This window comes from Bombus huntii, chromosome 10 (assembly GCF_024542735.1).
Source record: "Bombus huntii isolate Logan2020A chromosome 10, iyBomHunt1.1, whole genome shotgun sequence".
NCBI lineage: Eukaryota > Metazoa > Arthropoda > Insecta > Hymenoptera > Apidae > Bombus > Bombus huntii.
In genome coordinates, this window is record NC_066247.1 from 8546285 (window position 1) to 8567427 (window position 21143).

A 21143-nucleotide genomic window follows, 5' to 3' on the forward strand; every position below is an offset into this window, starting at 1 on the left:
ACCATATATTTTCATCGTTCCCTCGTTTTACCGATCACGTAACGTCTAATGCCGGATCGAACGATCGCGCCACGTTTATCGCGGTAAAGCGACCGGATAAACATAGTCGCGTAAGTCTCGAATCTATCTCGAACACGGTGTGTGGCGACAGAGTAGAAACTGTTTTAGAGAGAGGAGTGTAAACAAAGTGGTAATCGAGAGAAAAATGGCAAAGTAAAGATATAAGCGGCGGGGATTGACTGTAGCGTAAAACGATGAAAGGCTGAGGCGATGGAAAATTGGATTTTTCTGTCCTTATGTGGTTTTGTTGTTGTAAAGAAAAGAACGAAAAAAGGGAATGGTTAAGCTATCGTTACAGTGGTTTCGTGTTCTGACGAACTCTAACGAATGAAGCATCTGAAGATTAAAATACATACATATACTAATAAGAATTTGAATTGTTATTGAATTATATATGCAAATTATTCATCAGAACACGTATTCTCTGCAATCTTACTTCCTCGTCCGGCAGATTCGGATAAAGCCTCTTCTTTTTTCCTGCGTATCTCGTTAAAGTCACTATTCCCCTCAAACCAAAGTCGTAATGAAATTGTTTGCTTAATTGTTGCTGAGCTAGCGTATATAACGTGAAAACCTACAAAGAAGAAAGTAGAAAAAGGAAAATGGATTAATTCGAGTCTCATAAAAGGATATATTTTACGGAAGGACTGTACGAACCTTCTTGGCGAGAATTCGCGTCTGTTCGAAACCCTCGCAGAACAAATTGATCTCGGCGATCATGCCGCTGTCAGGCACCATCATTGAAATTGGCCTGAACATGGATTTCAGATTATCAGGCAGTTCAGTGCGACCTGCGTAACCTGGATTCATCGTGATGAAGACGCCGCAGGTGTGCACCAGCGATATTTCATAGCCTTCGAACACGAACCTGGTGAGTTTCTGCGAGAGTGCAGAGAGAATGGAGAGTATCTGTTGTGCAACCACCGATAACACCTCGATGTTTATGCTATCGCGGAGAAAACGAATTCAATTGTAGTGGCCATCAAGTGTCATTGCACGAAGGTCAAACAACATCGAAACCAGCGAAATGTAGTTTTGGCAAAGTCAATGTTTCGAAAACACAACTATTTTCAAGATGACATAGTATTGCGTGGATATAACGAGAGGGCATAGGAAACCAATATAAAGAAACTGGATGATCTTTCTCGTTTACCGATTAAATTCATCGAAGCAACCCCATGCGCCGGTCTGAGCCAGTCCAGAGAATAATCTGCCCATGCTTTTGTAATCCAGCCCTTCGGAGCAGTTCTGCACGATCACATTGAATCCCAGTGCTTTTCCTAGATCCTTCACGGTCTCGGTTTTCCCTGTACCAGCCGGTCCCTTGGGGCTGCCACCACGATACAAGTGTAGAGCTGTGGTGAGAGTTATGTAGCACCTACCATCGAAATAGAATTATTCTCAAAGGGTTGCTATTAATTTATTATGACAGTTATTAGATCGAGTCGATAATTCAAATCGTATCATGTTTCACATTATAACCATATTAAGCATGGCGCATACAACATTAAACTTGCTTTAACATTAAACAGAGTATAATCTGTATACCTTAGTAGCCTCTTCGTTTTTACAGTTTTACAATCTAGCGTGAAATAAGATAGTTGAAGAATTTATAATAAATATTCGGCAAAACGAGCCAAAAATTCCAGACATTATAGCATCTCCGATCTCTCGTTGAACGTTTCTACAAATTCGAACACGCAGCGATTCATCGTTTAATCCGTTTCTAGAGTAAGGGGCGAGTCGACGACGGCTGCAAGGGTGGGACGCGACGTAGTACTACGAAGAATCGTGCTTCTCGGAGGGCGCGTTGCGTTCTTCTTTCCGCAAGACAAATTCTCGGAACCGGAGAACAAATGTATCGGGACGGCCGGCCCTGTCCATAAATTAGAGCCGAGCGGCTCGAACCCTTTTATCGCGATTAAATCGATACCGCGTTAAGTATCCTCTCTGAGCTGGCGTTGCTGTCCTCCAAACCCCTCGATCCGTTTCCTTTGATGTCCCTTGTCGTGCAAACTGCTCTTCCCTCTCGATAACAACCACCATGAGAGATTGTATCGCATCCTGTCCTAACTGACGTATATTACGCGGTTCTGTACACAAGCTGAGCTTATGTCCGCATTGCTGGACCAAGGAAATTGCGTTTGGAGATCCGTAGGATTTTGTCGTTTTCTCTACTTTTCGTCTGGCAACGATAGACTCCAGATATAATTCATATACTACATGTAAAATCGTTGAGATCATGTGTTGTTTTGTCAAACATTTCAACCTAATTCAACGCACATCCTCTAGCACAAGTTTTTAAAAATTCTACCATTTTTACTTTTTACTTACTTGTCACTTCTAGTTTTTAGCAATCGTTTTAACGGTTATTTCTCACAGTGGTGGATTGTTCTTCGAGCTAATTAGTTTTATTAATCGGCGCACTACGTGCAAACGCTAACCAACCTTGAACGATCACAGTATTCGATCAACTACGAGAAATAAACAATGAGAATAAACGATAGCAACATATTAATACAATCGATGTCGAAAACGGCGGAAAGGACACGAATTTGTTAAAAAGTCAATGATCGTTTTGATGTTTGTCGAGAGGGTAAGGAGGGTGGTTTAAGTTGCGAAACGTTCTCGAAAGGGTGTAATCAACATTAATCAACGATGGTTCTTGGACTCAAGACGACGAGTATGATCCTCGAAAGTTCGCGAAACTTCGTGGACATTCGCGAAGAAACGTTCAAGCGACAAATTTTCACCGGGGGAACATCAGCGGAGATGTAATTAACGTTAATCAACGAGATTCTCGCAACCCCGTAGAAGAGAAGAGACGAGCTCTTTGGATTTTAATGTAAGTTCATCAATTATGAGAGAAAACTCGAATGTCAGCGTTCGATCAGAGAACGACACATGCGAAACAGTCACTAAAAACGAATTACCTTCAACGAGTCGAAGACGCTTGTCTCCATAGTTTCGTTAATTTTCCTCCTAATAGACGATAATAGTAACGAAATTTTATTGCACGAGGCTTTCAGATTGTTTAAATATCTTCATTTAGCGATCCTTATTTTAAGTATTGTAGAATCAGTGGAACAGGACGAAGCGAATGACTTTGCGTATTCCACATATTGGTGGGATGAATTTTTAGAGAATTTCCTTGGACAAAGAAATTACTATATCCACGAGATTGCCAATCTGATTAGTTAGCAACTCTTCTCCGTTTAATAGTTTGAGATAGAGATCAATGGCGACTTCAGGTGAACCAAACCTCATATTGCGAGTAGCTGAAGTTTCAAGCAATTTAGTCCCGAATTGCAGTCGGTGTCATGTATGCTTTGTTTCATTACGTCTAACGAAGTTAATATTTCGAGGACGAGGGTAATAGAGTGCGAGTCACCGCGAGATTGCGCGTAATTGTAAGCTCGCACGCCATCGGTAATCGTCGCGACTTCTGACGTAATTATCCCATATTATAGCACCGACTCGCGTGTAATAGCCTCTCGAATGGTTCACGCATTCGTAATCGCTTTCACGCGTGATCCTGTTTCCTGCTGCCAATCGTGATGACGAGTAGCTTGTAAGTTTCCGCCTCGAGAAAAGGGTTGTTTTTAGGAGCGGTATTTGAACTGATGCGTTTTGTGTTAAATTAGGGTCAAATTTTGATATATCGATAATATGCATATCTTGTTTTTATAGAAAGTTAAAATAAATAAATTCTGTTGCAGGTACTAGACTTAAGACTATTATTATATGATTTAGATTTCCAGCATAATAACACCGATTTGTTAAATACTTATTTTCTTTTTCCAAACGATTCGTTTCTTTATCCAATGCTATTCTTTTTTTTTTTACCATAAATCGCAGGAAATTGAATATCTTACCTATCGGTGAGCGGCGTTATCACCAAACGTCCCGTGTTTCCAAGATACTCGTATCCGTAGACAAAATACGTGTTCGTCTGCCAGACGATACAATCGTCGATATCTTTGTCCCAGTAGAATCTCAGCTGTGACAGCCATTCGAAGGCGGACACGTCTCTGCAGTCTGTAAACGAGGTCGAAAATCGGCTTTGCAACGAAAACGTATTTTCGACAATCCTGTTCGAATCGCGTCGTGCGTGATGAAACATCGAAATCAGTCGACCCCTCGTATATTAGTTTAATTCACGAAATCGCATTAATTGGCGACGCGTCCCCGGACAAATCGTTGACGCGCGAATTTACGGAATACATTGGACAAACGTTGCACCTGTTCACTTAGCAATATTTGCCGATGGCACGGGCTAAATTGTTTCCAGGGATACAAGGATAATACGCGCTCCAATCTATCTGGCTATTCATCTATTTTCGACTCGATACAGCCCAATGAATTTACGAGATTCTGGGGGACAGACGACCATTCGTTGAAAACCGCGTTCTAATGTTCTAATGTTCTAATGTTCTAACGCGAATATGACATCGTGAAAAAGTCTTAAGCTATACAGCAAAAGGGAACGTTTGTTAAAATATTATTCTGATATTGTGTGATATAGCTGTTTGTGATATGCTGTTTTTAAGAAGAGTTTGACCAAGGACAACAAGAAAGCAAAAAGGATACAAGATTTGGTTAGATTGGAAGCTGACTGGATTGGAAATTGGATAGATCACTTACTAGCTCGGTACATTTTCTCGATAACGTCTCTCGCGTGGATCTCAATCACCGCGATCGCCTTGAACTTTAATCGTTGAAGATGGGTCAGTTCGCCTCTGATCGCTTCCGTATACTTGCTTAATGCCTGGTTCTGTCGTTTTCGTAGCTTTTTCAGCGGCCTTCTCGAGTCCACCATCCTTGAAATACGTTTATTACCCGTTATTAGTAAATTCAAGCGAAACCCTTTTTCTCTTATCGTTACAACATCGCATACTTCTAATCTATCTAACGTTCGTTCTACGCAACCCATAAAATCGTTCGTAAAAAAAACTCAGACTATCCAAAAAAGAAAAGAGTCATTAATTATCCTCGTCAGACAGTATCACCTCTCCGCATCTACATTTAGCCTTCTACCAGTAAAGCGTCGTAGCTGAAGGAAATTTTTTCCCCTCGCAAGCGGCATAATCAGCCTCTTTGTCCGACACCTTTGTATCCCTTTATTTCTTTCAACGAGAGTAACATCCCCGTGGCCAACGAGAAGGTTCTGGGTGCACCCAGACCCGGATAGCTGTTCTACCCGCGGACGAACGTTGGAACAGGGTCCCGGGACGTAGGGATTTCCTTCTCCACCGTTGGGTGTGTGTTAAATTATTCGCAGTACGGCTAGTATATGCAAACGAGGGAGGAAGGGTGTTCAGCTAGGTCGGTGTGACTGTGGATCGTAACACGGGAGCCGGAATATGCAAAATTCCCCTTATTAGAGTAACCGTGTCCCTTTATTCGCGAATCCAACCCCCGTATCTTTCACTTTCCCTCTGCCCGCGTCTTCGTTCTCCGTTCTTCCCTCGTTTAGTCTGTCTCCAACAGAGCAGAGGCAGCCTTGAAGCCGTTAGATTTGGTTTTCCTTCTGTTCTATCCCTTTATCTTTATCACCCCTTTTCCTCTCTTTTCAACCATACCCACCACCCCGTCAATTTCAGGTCCATCGTTCTGGTTACAGACTGCTGTAACCAACGTCGTCGCTAAATTTTCATCCAGAGCAGCATGTGTGAGGCTCACTTGCAGTGTTGAAGGGTACGGGTGCAGTCGGTCGTCCACTGGATCTGAGTGGACGTAATTCCAGGCTGGCTTGGCCACTCTTTCACCCACCTGTCGCGTTTCGCGGACATTTTTCGCAGCGCGCTACGACACTGCTTCAGCACCTCGCGCAGACTGGTCCTCATCGCGGTCTCTGCGAAATCGCCATTTTATTTTTTCTTTCATTTCTATGCCCTTTTTTCCCGTCGTTCCATTGCACGATCTACCCCTACCGCTGTCGTTCCCGCGCTATGCCTTTCCATCCCGTACAAATTGCGTGCCTTTCATGAAAAATTGTTGCCAAATGGCCCCTTGAAAACGCCGGATAAAAGCGCCCCGAACGATACCAGGCTGACCTTTTTTTTTCATCGCCGAATGCACTCGTACAGTGCCAAATTTAATTTTCGAATGAGATGGATGATAGATGTTTGGGTCTTTTTACTTCCATACAGTTTGATTGTACGTAAAGTTGCTGCGTCATAGTTCCCATCGTTAAGATATTAATGGAGATAATTTTGAAACTGAGCTTTAGTTTATCAGTATTTTTTCAAACTGATTTTTATTGAAACATTTATCTATCATAAGAGAAACATCTTACCAACGTCGCAGAGCCATTTCTCGACCTGACCCTCCAGAACAACGGGCGCGTTAAAATCGATACATTCTCCTTCGTTAGAGTTCATCGCAATAGCCAAATTCTTTCCAATTATGGACTACAAAGTTACACGAAATATCATTAGGTATATTATAATATACAACGTAATAAAATAAATCTATTAGAATGTACGAGAAACGTTATGAATTTTTCAAACAGTCCAATACTTACAACGAAGACATTTTTAATGAGAAATACGTGTAATTCGACAGATAAATATCCATATATTTTTTTTTTTTTAGCAATGAATATAAATTCAACTAACAAGTTAAATTTACCTTAGTTGTGGTCAGAAATTTAATATTCTCGAAGAGCTTCTTAATATGTTGTTGTATCAGTTCGGGCCTCCTCGCATTCGCAAGGATCTCTAGTAGATCGTCGTTAGAAATGAAGTAAAACCTTGGAAACACGTGTCGTTTGGTTTCCAAGTACTGTTCCAGAGCACGTTGCATCGATTCGAGCTTGTCATTGAGTTTATTCAGAAGTTCCAGTAGACCAGCTACGAAGACAAGAGAGAAATTAGGTGAGCCGAGTCGGAGGAAAAATGCAAATGCTTCCGGTGGACCAGATTTATATTATTTTATAGCGCGGTCTTCGTGTTGGTACGCGACTTTGCCTCCCTTTTTTCCTTTTCACGTTCCAACAGACGACGACGACGACGACGACGATGACGACGTGTCGTACATTTTTCATTCTCCTTTTTCTTTCCTTGCGCTTGTTCAATTCGCCTGAATATTCCGAACAGCCTGTTCGAATTACAATGCATTACGCGCGTCTTATGTTTGGACGATTTTATTGGATACGCTTACTTTGTTTTTCTTTCGCTTATGTTCTTTCTTACAGCCGCTTAAGAAATTTTTCTTTAATTTTGTTCCATGATTTTCGTGAGTTAATTTTTTTAACCCTCCCAATTCTTTTCAGAAATACATTAAAATAAGTAAATATAAATAATTTACAACAAAGTGCGTTTTTAATTTTGTCGTTAAGTCGGATACGCAAAATTCGATAGGTGTATGTAGACTTTCGTCACTCACCGTATGCTCGTTTTCTCACAATACATACGTGGATTATGAGTGGCTTCTAATGCCAAACCGTAGGATGCCATCCGCGAAGTAATTGCGATCCACTGTCTTGTCAGTTTGTCGTATTCGCTGGTTTCCTTAGGGAGCTGTTTTCGGATGTCTTCCGTGGTGAATATGTTGTCCATGTACATGTAACCGCGCTGAATTAACAGGGTCGTTTCGAGAACCTCCCCGATGGTCGAAAGGGTTCTCTCCCAGTAATCAACTTCCTCGGCAAACGGTTCAACGAACCTGTAACACTTACACATAGTATCCCATCGAGTTTCCCTTGTAGCACGTCAGTTTATCAAACCTCGTTGCCTTCATGGCTGATAATTGAATTTGATGATCCTCCAAAGATTGCATTATTTCGTCGATAGACTTTATCCTGAATATCCCGCTGTCTTTGTAAGGAATCATCTCTAAAGGTATGTTTTTCCAGATCTCGGAAATATTTTTCAGGCCCTGATGAACATGAGACGGGATCCCTTTATCTACTTAGACATTCCTGAATTTTTCTTTTACGATATGTTATTCGAGATAAAGGTGTATTCAATTTATGATCGATTAAATATTTGTATATTTGCCTAACTTTTACTTTCTTACATCTAATATACCTTTTTCAACTTGTTACGCTTACGATTTCGATAGCTAATTCCATAGTAGCAGAGTTTGAGATATCGTCAATTTGGTCTGCATAATTTTGCAGCTCCATCTCCGCGATGGTATCGAGAGTGAAATCCTCAGATGTTTCGTCGAAATCACGATCTACAATTTCTTTGACTTTCGTCCAGTGCCTAGGCCTCATCGCTGGATTCTTTAGATTAGTAATTAATGGAAGGGTACGCCTGAATCTATCCACTCTCCCCCTAAAAAATTTGTTATTCCACAGATTTTGTTATCAGAGTAAGATGTCAAGAAACAGCGGTTTTCAAAATTTTATATCATTAATGAAAATGTGATTTCAAGAGAAGCAGAAAATGACAGAATAGAACAGGATAATTTCTATTGTTGCCTCGAGTGTTCCACGATCTCCCAGTTCTTTTCTTTGAGCTCCCTGCTAAGACGATTCAGCTTCCTGAAAAGAATATTCGCGGTGTTCTCCATATCTTCCATTTCAATCTTCCAGAAATTCTGCGTCCTGTATTTTTCCCAAGCATCGTTCCATTCGCTAGTGATCTCCCATACCAATTGGATGGCGTTCATGTCCTATTAAAATAATTTTCGTGCGTTTATACGAAAAGAATGGCGAACGTTTATCATTTTACCTGCTCTAATTGTATCAGTTTGAGGGAATCTGGTTGATTGATGTCGAACACTAAAAGCTGCGTTTTCAGCTTGGATTCTCTCTTTTTCAGTGCCGAAATTTCCCGTTCCGTATAACTTATCCAGGCGAACGCATCTGTATTTTCGAAATTAGAATTAAGATGGAGTTAAACACAATTAAAAATTACGCGAAAGATATATGATGACGAATATGCGATGTTTATTTAGATTACTAATTCAGATAACTGTCCAAGTTACGAATACGTTCACCTTGCGTCGTCCAAGCAGACGTGAATGGGCCAGTATCGAAAAATTTCGCCACTTGAGCTAATACTTCGTCTTCGAACATGAGGGCATCTTGCAATAGGATCTGTTTGAATTCCTCCTAAAATAAATAACTATACCGTAAGAGTTTAATATATATATAAATAGAATATGCAGATATTTATGGAAATTTGTAAACATTTGTAAATTTATAAATCTTAAAATAATTTATAGACGAATACTTGCCTTCTTTGCCTTCAATGTCTCTCTGCATTCCTCAAGAAGAGCTAAATAGGCGGCCCAGGAAGGCTGTATGTCATGCAGTTTCCGCATGAAGTCGTACGTGAAGCTCACTTCGTACTTCTCTAGATCGAGAAAACGGAACGAATAGAAATTGCAAGGGAAAAAGAACAACACGTAACAATTAAGCCTATTGGGCGTTCCTCGATAAGAAGAACACTGTTGATCTCACGGGCTATCGGTCTCGCCACTGCCCTTTTGCACAAGAAAATTAAGAATTGTTTGGAGGTTTACCCAAAGTTTCGTATTGATAACGGATCTTTGGGAATTCGCTTTCTTCTCGAGGAATATCGGCGTTCAGCTTCTCAAACAACTGCATCGTGTATTGCATGCTGATAAGATCCGTCGGCTCTTTCGTTATTCTGCGAATGAATAAATTTACAGTTCCGACTAGTTGCTAAATGTAGTAAAAATCTGCGCAGGAATTTATTGTAATTATTTAAAGGACATAAGAGATATTAAAGATTTGGAAGATATCGAGTTGCATGATTTATGGAGAAATTTTGTAAATCGACTGCATACAGCATAGGTCGCGCAATTGGGATAACTTCGAATTGGGTTTGGGATAAGTTTGATTTAGACTCGTTCTAGATTTGATTCGGACTTGGTTATATCTTCCCGCAGGGAGGATCGCCGGGACACAGACCGCGGTTTCGCGGCTGAATCCCGCTTGCGTGAGTCCTTTGGGCATAGCGAACCCATGGACAAGAGCTACACAGAGCCGCCATAAATTTCATTGTATTCAATTATATCGGCTTGATTATGTTATGGATCATTAATGGTCTCAGAATGTCTATTTTGGCTATGCGTTCACATTTTGATTAATATAAAGACGATTAATAGTACCGGGTGAAATTTAGGAAACTCCATGGAGATTTTCAGCCTCGCAAAGATTTTTGTTATTATTATGTGGTAAATTTATGTGGTACTAACTTCTTAGAATTGTCCGCGATATAGTGATACACGTGATGAACCATATTTTGGGTTTGCCGTAATAGAAGTTCAATTAACTTCTGTTGCCAAATCGAGCATTCTTCGATGATGGCACCTTTTAGTCGATCGGCATTCACGTCAAGGAAGTGCACAGTCATCACTGTTTCTTGCATCTGAACGTTATTGGCGATGATCGTGTATCTACTGATATCCGAGTCGAACGTTTCCGCGGTAGGCTTCAATTTTTCGTATCTAACCATGGATTTTATAAATTCATATAGCTTTCACAGTGGTCAACGACATAGGTGAATATTTGTGAAATTTTGTAAATACCTCTGAAGATACATGTCTCTATTTATTTCCCAAATTTCATGGAACGGTTCCCAATTTTTCATGTAGTTTTGCATCTGAACGAAGCAGGCATTCACCTCTGAAAATTTGTATTAATAATTATTGTACTTAATATAGTAACTACAATAAAGGTCATTCCGAAGGAAAAGAACAAGTATGAACGAAGGGAAGAATACAACCGTCGTTGAGTTTTTGTTGAAGATCGAGCAATTCTGGATCTTTCTCGTATATTTTCCAGAATGGTGGAATTTGAAAATCGAACTTGAATTTGTCTATCAGTCGAGTTATTCTTTTCAAGGGCTCTAAAAGATTGTCAAAGATCACTGCAACTTCCATGGCGATGTTTGCCAGGTCCGGCAGGAATTTTATCTAAACATAGAAGAATCACAATCTCTTTCTCCAATCCTGACTCTTCCCGTTTTAATTTCTATTTCAAATAGGATAATAATAGTAAAAGAATATCGTACAACTACCTTGTTGTCGATTAGCTCTACGTGTATCAAAATGAGCGGCGATGGTGGCGTAGTACCATCACCATGAAGAGCAACGTACATGACCTCGAGAGATGCGACCAAGCACATTTTGAAAGCCTCGCCTATGAGCAGGTCCATCCTGCTTAAGTAAACCTTCCACTCTTGCAATGACTGTTAACAGATTTTTATGGAATACTAATAATTGTCATAAACTAACAATAAAATTAATAACTGTCAATTGTTATAAAATTCAGAATTAATTATAATGACTTTATTTATTTGATATTTGACAGATTTATTTAAAGCGATTGAAGCAGGAAGACGATAGTTATTTGATTAGAGCTATTTCTTAATGTAGTAATGTAACACAACTAAAATAACTAAATTGGTACAACTAATTAACTTCTGAGTGACAACTCACAACTCACAACTTATGACCAACTCTCAACAATCGACTTACCATTAACTAACTCTCTCTACCAAAATGTCCTTTTATACCAGTTTTAGTACCCCTACCACGCACATATGTATCATAGCTGTTAATGACCCAAGATGGTCACGTACACCTTTACAATAATAGGTAATTGAAAAAGGCCACGGGTATATTGCTGGGTCACAGGGACCATTGGGATTTCCCATCCTTCCCGGCGCGTCAGCACTTACGCTTTTTGCTGTACTGTAGTTCATTGGGTTTTTCTCAAATGGTTTTTCCGCGATATTATATAATTGTCCATCGAGAAAAACTGACTTACCCATGTTTCCTGGTGTATCTTCATATCACAATGGAAATAACGCGTGTAACAGCAATTCCGGATTAACGAGTACGTGTGTTCCTCACGGCAATCGCTTCACGCAGCGATATATCGTTACGCGAATCGGTCTGGTCAGGGTTTTCGCGTCGGAGTGTCGTAAGAATTGCACCGTATAGCCTACAGGGATAACGCTAGAATGTTTCGTGCGGATCTTACTCTGTGAATGGCCGCATTTGTTGTCGATGCAAGGAAGAAACGAGCAGTTCTGGGTGAGAATGAAAATGTCGGGACAGAACGACGCCGTGTCTCGCTGTTATTTCATCGTGTTCAGCAACGTTTCTCTTCTATGTTCACCGTTTGAAGTATAAAGAGACATTTTAATAAAATATTTCGTATGATATATATTTTTTCCTAGTGGACAGACACTTGGCCGTGTAGACACACGAAAGGATGCTAAATATTCCGAATACTTGGACACTGAATGCCTGGAGAGATTTTATGTCGCCATAAAAGTTCGCATCTACGCGAACATTCTCCCTCTATGGCGATTTATGTTATCAAGATTGCTTTTTACGAGGACGGTCAGTTTGGCTTTCGACAACGAGTGATTCAAATTGAGTATTATAAGCTTTAGTCTTATAAACTGTAGGAATAAATATATAAAATAATCGGATAAAAAAGATATTTAACAATCTTTTGAACACTTACGTCTTCAAGAACATCCTTAAATCCATCCAAAATAACCAATATATACTGAAAGATGGTTCTGTGATAGCCCAGTAGAACTTCGAAAGTTTCGTCTCTTAAATAATTCATTATACGTATCCAATGATTCATCCTTTACCTTCAAAATTTACTATACTCATTTTAGATCTATTCAAATCGTACCTGGTTTTCAGTAACTCTTGCTGTAAATCCTCCAAAGCGTAAGTGTAATTCTGCCTGATTTTGATCATCGGCGTATCGCAAATCTTCTCACATAGTCTCATGATATCTTGATTCGATTCTTTGTAAACGTCAATGAACTCTTGAAGCTGCAAGAGAATACGTGCGATTGAAATCGACCTTTCCACTTCTCGTACATCGAAAAAGCTGTACGACGACATGTACGAGAGGAATCTTTGACAACCTTGACACCTGCTGTGTGTCGGTATATTTAAAAATTTTGCGAAATGTTCGAACGAGATATAAGTGTCTATACATTTACTTATCAACATTCACTCAGTAAGATTCTTTTTACAAAGCTGTTCGAGTCACCAGACCAAGGCAAGGAAGCGAACAAGGTCGAACAAGACACCATACCGAAAACGGGTGAATTTCGCACCGTTTAGCAAAAGGCAATGAAGTGTCCGGCTTTGTCCTTCGACCAAATTCCGTCGATTTGAACAGGGTAACGAATGACCGCAAACGCGGCCTCGGATATCCGCTATTGTTATTCCGTTTCGCCAGCACGCGCTCTTCTTGCTTAATTAAACAAACAAAGGCTACGGACAGATCCCACTTGGCTGGGTCAAAATTTAATTTCGCCAGGACAGAGCCGGACTCGTTGCATAAATTTCTGCAGCGCATAATATAGGCGTCGCCCTTTCCGACCGATTTAGGTTGGACGAAGAGGACGATAGCGACGGTAACCAGAAACGGAGGAGGGATAGAACGAAGCGTACATTTGCCGTTTGGTTAAAGCAATCCTCGATGTATGCGTCTACGTATTCAGTGTTCCATGTCAGCCTGTTTAAGCCGGGATTGATCTTCCTGTCTACGTGGCGAATTAGTTCGCGGAACAGATCGCGTTCTGTCATCGACAACGCTGAAAAACACAATATGCTATATGTACATTAATACGTATATGTACTCGTTTATGCGCGCATGTGTCCACTCGACACAGTTCACCGCAGCAGAAACGCGATTATCCGAATCTGTTCGTTCTAGCGTACATTCGATCGTTCGATTACCATTTGATGTATCAATTCAAAATTCTCGTTGAAACGTAGTCCTATTCGAGGATTTTTTAAAGTAGCGCGCAGGCTTTTCAGAGATACAAGGTTACGATGTAACGATGTACGATGAAATTATATGGTTACGACGCTGTTGGTTCGAGCTACTTGGCTGACAACGAACAAACCGATTTCCACTTTTATGTTACTCTCCGCTCTTATGATATAGTCTTCGTAATATAGATAATACGGTATAGATGAATGAAGTTTCAATGAAACTCTTTATTGAACTTTTTATTCGTAGATTGCGTTCCGAACTCGTTAAATTTATCGACGATTCCTCAGAAGGAAATTAATTTATCGGGGACCGATTTTCAGAGGAATTTCGAGGAGAGCGAGGTGCACCGTTTTAATTAACTAGGATAATCTAGCGTGTTCTTGTTCATAAACTTTGTACCCACCATCTTGATATTTTCTAATCATGGCCGGGATTCTCTAGTCGATAATAACACGTAGTGGCGTGTTAACAGCGAGCCGAAAGACGCGCCAGGTATTTCTGAGGGAAATGTACTTGACCAACTATTTCGCAATCTCCAGAATTCGAAATACAAACGGAAAGTTCGTGCACACCACAACGTTTGAAACTTCGAAACATCTGCTAGAATTTGTTCCAACACGTGTCTACGAGTTGTTCAGATTTATACAAATGATGAAGAAGAAACATCAAAAAAAAAAAAAAGTAGATGAATAACATTCCAGATAAGAATAAAGTAGATGTGTTCAAATACTTTCGTCAGCCAGTGTATTTTCATCGATTTAGAAATATTTATCAATTGGTGGAAGTGTCAACCCATCGTGATAAATAGCGGACACGCCACGGTCTTTGGAAAATAAAGGTCCAACCGGAATTTGCGCCACGCCACTAATTATTGCTTCGTAACTCGACGTATTCACAGGGTTTGATGCATCAGAAAATGTATATACGTTTAATAGAATTTGCCATGACGTGGAGAACGTCAGTTAGTGAGTTTGGAAGAAGCAATTTAGTGAGTTTTAATTAATCACGCGCCACGAGTTCCGTAATCGAAGTATTCGGCATCGATGAAAGGAAGAAGAAAATTAAGAAATTGCGGAACATAGAAATATAACGATATTTCATTTACAATATCGTTTAATATCACTTAAAGACCTCGAGGTCCGTTTTATTCTACAATCTGCATTAATTCATATACATATGAAATTCCCATGACCGCTGTAATTTCTGATCGAGTTCGAAATATTAGAATAATCGAGGAGATAGTAGACGATCGAGGTTGGAAAAAATTTAGTAGAAAATTCCGAAATTACATGTAAAATTCCCAGTGTGATATTAATGCATCTTTGGCGTATTGTTAGAAGCTTGTTAATAGTTTAATATTGCAACCAACTAACCTTTAATCACCTTATTGTAGCCAATAACTACAGCAAGAACGCTCTCGTAAACGAAGTTCAGAGTTTCCCATTTATCGTAAACGATTTGAACCTGAACAGGGATAGTGAATTTGAGAGTAATCCAATAGGCGGTTTCGCGGCATAAATTCAAAATGTCCGGGTTGATGTTGCAGCATAGTAATCCAGCAGACGAGTCGCTGCGTCGCATAAGGAAACGATCAAGCTTGACACGTGGATTCTCGCCAACCTCGTGTATCCATTTCATGTATATATCGATAACAAAATCCTCGATCGATTTCTTTAGCAGATCGTGCTGATTGTAGATATCCTCGCTAAGACCGCAAAAGGGCATCCACATGGCCTCCTCGAGCGCCTCTCTTGTTGATTGCAAACGAGCACCTTTCAGTCGTAGGTTCAATGCCCTGCCTGCATAATATGGAGTCATCGAAGGATACTCCTCCTTTTCGTCCAGTATCTCCTGCTTCGTTCGTTGGATATCTTCGCTGAAGAGTTTCCATATCTATGGAGGAAACGAAATCTTTCTTTTATCTCTCTTACCTTAAATTTTCGCTTCGATATAATTTTTATAAGACATCTTATTTAATTTTGAAAATTTGAGATTTTACTAGCTTCGTACCTCGATCGTTTTAGCATCGAACAGAGCTTTCAGTTTCTCGCGATTCATGTAAGTGTAGAAACTCTGAAAATCCTCCACTGCTTCCTGTACGCTGTTCAAGCGTGCGAAAATTGACGTGACTAGGTTTTCGATGATGACTTCTAGATCTTTCATTTCGTTGCGAAAGGTAAACATGTCATCGTGCCACATGCCGTAATGAACATCGAGGATTCTGTCGGACTCCTGCTCGATCTTCTGCAGTGCCTCGTGAAATAATCTTTCGATTTTTTGACACACCCTTTCGCGCTCTTCTCCCTTCGTTCCACCGAACAGCGGTCTCATTATTTCCGTTGTTTCGTCTATTCTGTGCTTAGTATGCCAATGGGTTAATCCCTGATCAAATCGTCGGTCGACGGGCGTGAAGAGGTGCAGACTGATTACCTGGCAAAATCGATCATCGCCTGACAGATCTCAATCATGTCGTGGCACCTGCTAATGAAAATATCAATATGCTGGAATATATTGTCCCTGTCTAAATCCCATGGTATGTCCGTTAGGCTATTGTGGGCTTGCGCTATCTGCAAGACAAACACACAGAGATGACTGTTATTCGAAAGAATTGTCTCGTGAAAATATTACGCACGATCGAGTCACTCGTTTAATATCCGGCCTAGTGACGCATTCAAATCGATCCGCGATGGAGAATGTGACTTTAAGCCGTTAAATGAGCTTTTGTTTCATCCTCTATACGCTTATCCCATTTTATTCTGTATTATCGGCTGTTCTGCCAGTGAAAACAGTTCGCCACCATCTCCACGGGATGGTGTATACATTCTTTTCAGTCTATCAGGGGTGAATGAACAGGGAATGTGTCATAATTCGTTTCTACTATCCCCTTTTAGCGCCATCAACTAGTTTATCTCGCGTTAATGCTTTATCGTATGAATTATTAATACTATTTTTATTCTACATATTACGTACATTACATACGCATAAATATTTCTTTCTATTTTTATCTCCTTGTGGATAAAAGTTGAAAGATTGTATTATTCATATCAGAAACTTTGAGTATAAAGAATTAATTCTTCGTCAATTCGTCATTTTACTATCAAGCTGTTAGTCCTTTGAATTCTGACAATAAGTATATTCCATTCATGGTATGTTCTTATCTCTATACTATTATCTCTATTATGTCTATTTATATTATTCTTTTATTCGTTTCTATCACATATAAATAAATATTCTATATTTTCTATATATTACCTCTATATCATGGTATATATTTCATTTTGTTCATTTTAGTGAAAGTGATACTTTAAAAGTAGATATCTTCTAGATATGAAGTATTGAAGAAGCTTTTATGATTCCTCGAAATACCATGCGGGCTATAGACTTTTCTATATAAAATCGTGTCGCATTGTTACAGGGTGCACGAGAATTTTCTCTTGTCAAACATCATTCTAGGAACGCCATTGACACACCAGACGATTCAATTTCAAAGCGTTCGAGTGCATGACGTTGTTACGTCATTTCGTATCTTGTCAACAATCAGGCTGGCTTTCTTCCATTTTTATATTTTTCCCGTTTATATTTGGACGATCAATCGCGGGATCGCGATTCATTTTCGAAAGGGACACACTTGATCGTTTTTCGAGAGCTTCATAAACAATCGGAATATCGAAATTGCAATATTATTTCGTTGCTCCATTGCTATCGTACTATTTTTTTCGCTGTGGCGCCTGTTTTTTAATAATTTGAGTTGAGATTGTTTTCGCACTATATTGCGCATTCTGTATATTTGCACGCTTTTAAATTTCTCATAAATGCGTTATCATCAGAAATCTGCTAATTAGATGTACAAAATCTTTTCTAATTTGCATAGCTTTTAACATTACGATGCTTTAACATTTACAAAGAATAAAAAGTATCGTTTGCCAGCCTCAATTCGTCGTCAGAACTCTTTGTGATCCCCTAAGAAACGTTGTTTCACTCTCTATCAATGACTCATAGTATGATCATTGAGATTTTTCACGGAAAAATCGAGAATTTCAGACTTTTTGACTACGATTTCTGCGCCCTCAGTTCGCGAGAATAATCACGATGCGATACGTAGCCCATGGCAATTCTAATCCCTGTCGACGCTTATCTAGCCACACGGGAAACGCCTAAGTCGAGGTTACTGTGACTTCCGTTTAACGCGAAAACTTGACCCGGTTCCAGAGGCAACCCTTCCTTCGGCGACAACACGTCACCCTCGTTGCGCAGGATAAAATGTTAATTTTGAGATTGACGAATTATCTTTAAACGTTTCCCTTTTTGCAGCCTTTTCTGTTACGAGGTTGTTTGATGACAGTTTAAGATGTGATTTGCTTTCTTTCTTAATTTTATAAATTTGTCTCAATCATCAAGTACACCAAGTAGTATCAAAATCGAAATATCGACGAAAATAGATTAGATAAATATTCATGATTAGACTGCGATGTTATGCTAATTCATATTTTTATGAATGTAGATAAACTAACAGGACTCAAATAGAAATTTCGAAACATTATAACCAATGCCCCGGTACTTTGAATAATTTTTATGTTTTTGAATATTGTGTCCAGTTTGTAAATTTTTAAATACAAATGTATAAACATGTACAGTTTACTTATCGTATTTTTTCAACTGAGTTTTTCGTTTAATTTGTGACGATATTAAAATTATCAGTCGCGCAGTGGGCTTAGCAATACTTTTACGTTCATTTGCACGTAGCACGGGTGCTCGCGTGTTGTTTTACCACGATCCGTCGCGATTAAAGGAAGATAAGATTAATTGCAGGCTCGAGCCGCTCGCCTCGGCGAATATTATTTTAACAGGGATGGGAGCGTGTTCCCGCGTTCACGGGGATCATTGTGAACCGGCCAAAGGGTGGGTACAATTACCGTGACTTCCGCTTAACGCGGGAACTCCTCACTTTGCCTAACGGCTCTTTCCTAAGTATCCAAAGTAACTCCGCACACGTCGTTTAATAGTCCCTTAATGCACCGACCGTCGACTGAATTTGTACGCGATAACACGGTGAACATTCAAACAGTCTTTCGAAAGCATCATATGTATTCAAAAAGTAAAAGCAAATATCGAACGATCAACGAAATATCAGGCATTTAGAGCAAAAATGGATTCTACTACATTTTTATGAAGTACATAAGTTTATATATTATTGTTAAGATACTTTTTCAGACACTTGTTTATTTTTAACAAGATCTATTTTAATTAGAATATTACGAATAAAATCAAATTGTAATTATATTTAGATCATGATTCTATCAAGATCACATATCCCAAATCCTGTATCCTATTCCATCTTCTATATCTTATATCTCATATCCCACATCTTATGTTATGTATCACGCAACCATTTTCTATACCTAACATCTCTAAAGTTACATATTAGGTTCCACGATTTCTACCTCACTTTCCATACTATTGACATACTTTGTATTTTACATTCAACATCTAATACTTACAATCCCAAAGCTATTCCACAATCCATATTTCCATCCCACATTCCATATTTCATATAGCTTATCTCATACCCTATATTCCACAACTATTAGTATTCCTAACATATATCCGTATCTTTCACCTTACTTCTCACACTTCATTTCATATTTTTTTTTTGGTACTCTATATCCCACATCCCGTATCAATAGGAAATATCTTTTATCCTTGCTTTTGTAGCATATACGTCTATTCTTCCTACATTTAACGTTTCATATGTCCTATTTCCTCTTCTGTGTCCCATATCCAGTATCCCTGAAACATATCTTCCATTCTTATTCCCACAGCACATATCTCCATCCGACGTCTCATATTTTATATTTCCATATCCTTTATCCTATCATACGTTTTCCACATGCCCTTTTTCTACCTTATATGCCCATACTCGGTGTATTCTTCTCTGTATTCCAAATCCTGCACTCTACTTTTCCCTATATTCCAAATCAAACTAACAAATTTCCTAAATCTATGTTAGCGATCACGAATTTCAAGTATGGGAAGTGCCGGCCCTTGACGCGGTTTGTGGGAAATTCGTTGGGAAAAACTCCATTTTGTGGGAAAAGAATTTCATCTCGTGGGTTAGTGAATTTCGTTCGTGGAAAAGGAATTTCATTTTGTGGGACAATGAACTTCGTTTTATGGAAAGTGTCCATCATTTGTGGGTTTTGTGTGAAATTTATAAGAAATGAACTTCATTTTATGTGATAGCGAATTTCTTTTGGGGAAGGTGACGGTTTCTTACGCGCTGCTTGTGCGATACATTTTATCTTTTGTAGGAAACATACTCTTCGTCGAAATTAGAAGGGTGAAATCATTGAACTAGGATAGGGAAAATGAAATAAGGAGTAAATACAATGACCGGTAGGGAATGTAAAGAATGGAGTAGTGATGTAGGGTAGGGAACATTAGATGTATGTATTAGATTGTGCATATTTGATATGATGCACAGAATTTGAGAAATGGAGTAAGAAATGGGAAACGTGAAATATAGAAATTTACACATTATCATGAGTTCACGAGATATGGGGCTGAGAATATAAGATGTCGGAAATGAAATAAGGAACATGAAAGTATAATAGGGAATATTTCATAAATATAAATGTAGTAAGTGTTACTTATAATGAATTATACAACTTATGGAATATCAGAGTTAGTTCACTTTTGCTCTCAATGCCTCAATACGGAGAAAAATGAATATTAACCTTGTCATACAGTGCTTTATAATTTTCACAGGCGTCTATACACTCTCTGAACTTTTGCATGGAACTTCTAGGCTTCTCAGAAAATACTTCATTAAAGTCGATGTAATCTCGACACAGTATAATAATTTGATTACTAAGAGCCTTGAAGAGATTCTCTATTCTCTCATGACTGTTATAGAACGGTGAATTCAACCAGATTATTCTGAACAGATGTATGATTAACATCAGATGTTCCTCGATGCTTGATGGTGTAGTGCATTTCTCTAATTCTGCAGAAGGATCTATCAAGATTCGAAGATACTCGATGTTAGATTTGGCTTCCTGTACGCCGTCTTCGATCTCATCTATTAATGATAAGAACTGGCGAGCATAAGTCGAATGACTTATTAATAGGAATTCTGCTATTATTTTCACCGTTGGGTTCTGAAGCTGGTGGTTTAGACCGCAGAGATTGTCATCTGTTAGAGAAAGAATTTTTTGTGGTACAAATATGTTTAGAAGAAGGAACGGAAGCTTAGATTCTGGGAGCTGGAGTTATACACATTTTATTAGAATTTACATTGAAATATTCAAATTCGAACGTTCAGATTATAAAATATTAA

At 39.1% G+C, this 21143-nt stretch overlaps 1 protein-coding gene across 1 annotated transcript in view; it reads right to left on the bottom strand.

Moving 5' to 3' along the window:
* Window positions 1–21143, bottom strand: part of LOC126870187 (dynein axonemal heavy chain 2) — a 39195-nt gene that overhangs the window by 16413 nt on the left and 1639 nt on the right. The window contains exons 2-28 of the mRNA XM_050627683.1: window positions 20542–20999; window positions 16238–16374; window positions 15818–16160; window positions 15181–15700; window positions 13480–13622; window positions 12704–12849; window positions 12524–12617; window positions 11064–11234; window positions 10770–10959; window positions 10573–10669; window positions 10240–10491; window positions 9541–9668; window positions 9253–9371; window positions 9013–9127; window positions 8745–8878; window positions 8492–8685; window positions 8117–8345; window positions 7790–7941; window positions 7478–7728; window positions 6694–6914; window positions 6359–6473; window positions 5743–5914; window positions 4705–4880; window positions 3936–4098; window positions 1214–1438; window positions 718–1006; window positions 497–634 (exon numbers count right to left, since the gene is read on the bottom strand). Of these exons, the coding sequence (XP_050483640.1) occupies window positions 497–634; window positions 718–1006; window positions 1214–1438; window positions 3936–4098; window positions 4705–4880; window positions 5743–5914; window positions 6359–6473; window positions 6694–6914; window positions 7478–7728; window positions 7790–7941; window positions 8117–8345; window positions 8492–8685; window positions 8745–8878; window positions 9013–9127; window positions 9253–9371; window positions 9541–9668; window positions 10240–10491; window positions 10573–10669; window positions 10770–10959; window positions 11064–11234; window positions 12524–12617; window positions 12704–12849; window positions 13480–13622; window positions 15181–15700; window positions 15818–16160; window positions 16238–16374; window positions 20542–20999 (5372 nt within the window). The remainder of the gene's footprint in view (window positions 1–496; window positions 635–717; window positions 1007–1213; window positions 1439–3935; window positions 4099–4704; window positions 4881–5742; window positions 5915–6358; window positions 6474–6693; window positions 6915–7477; window positions 7729–7789; window positions 7942–8116; window positions 8346–8491; window positions 8686–8744; window positions 8879–9012; window positions 9128–9252; window positions 9372–9540; window positions 9669–10239; window positions 10492–10572; window positions 10670–10769; window positions 10960–11063; window positions 11235–12523; window positions 12618–12703; window positions 12850–13479; window positions 13623–15180; window positions 15701–15817; window positions 16161–16237; window positions 16375–20541; window positions 21000–21143) is intronic.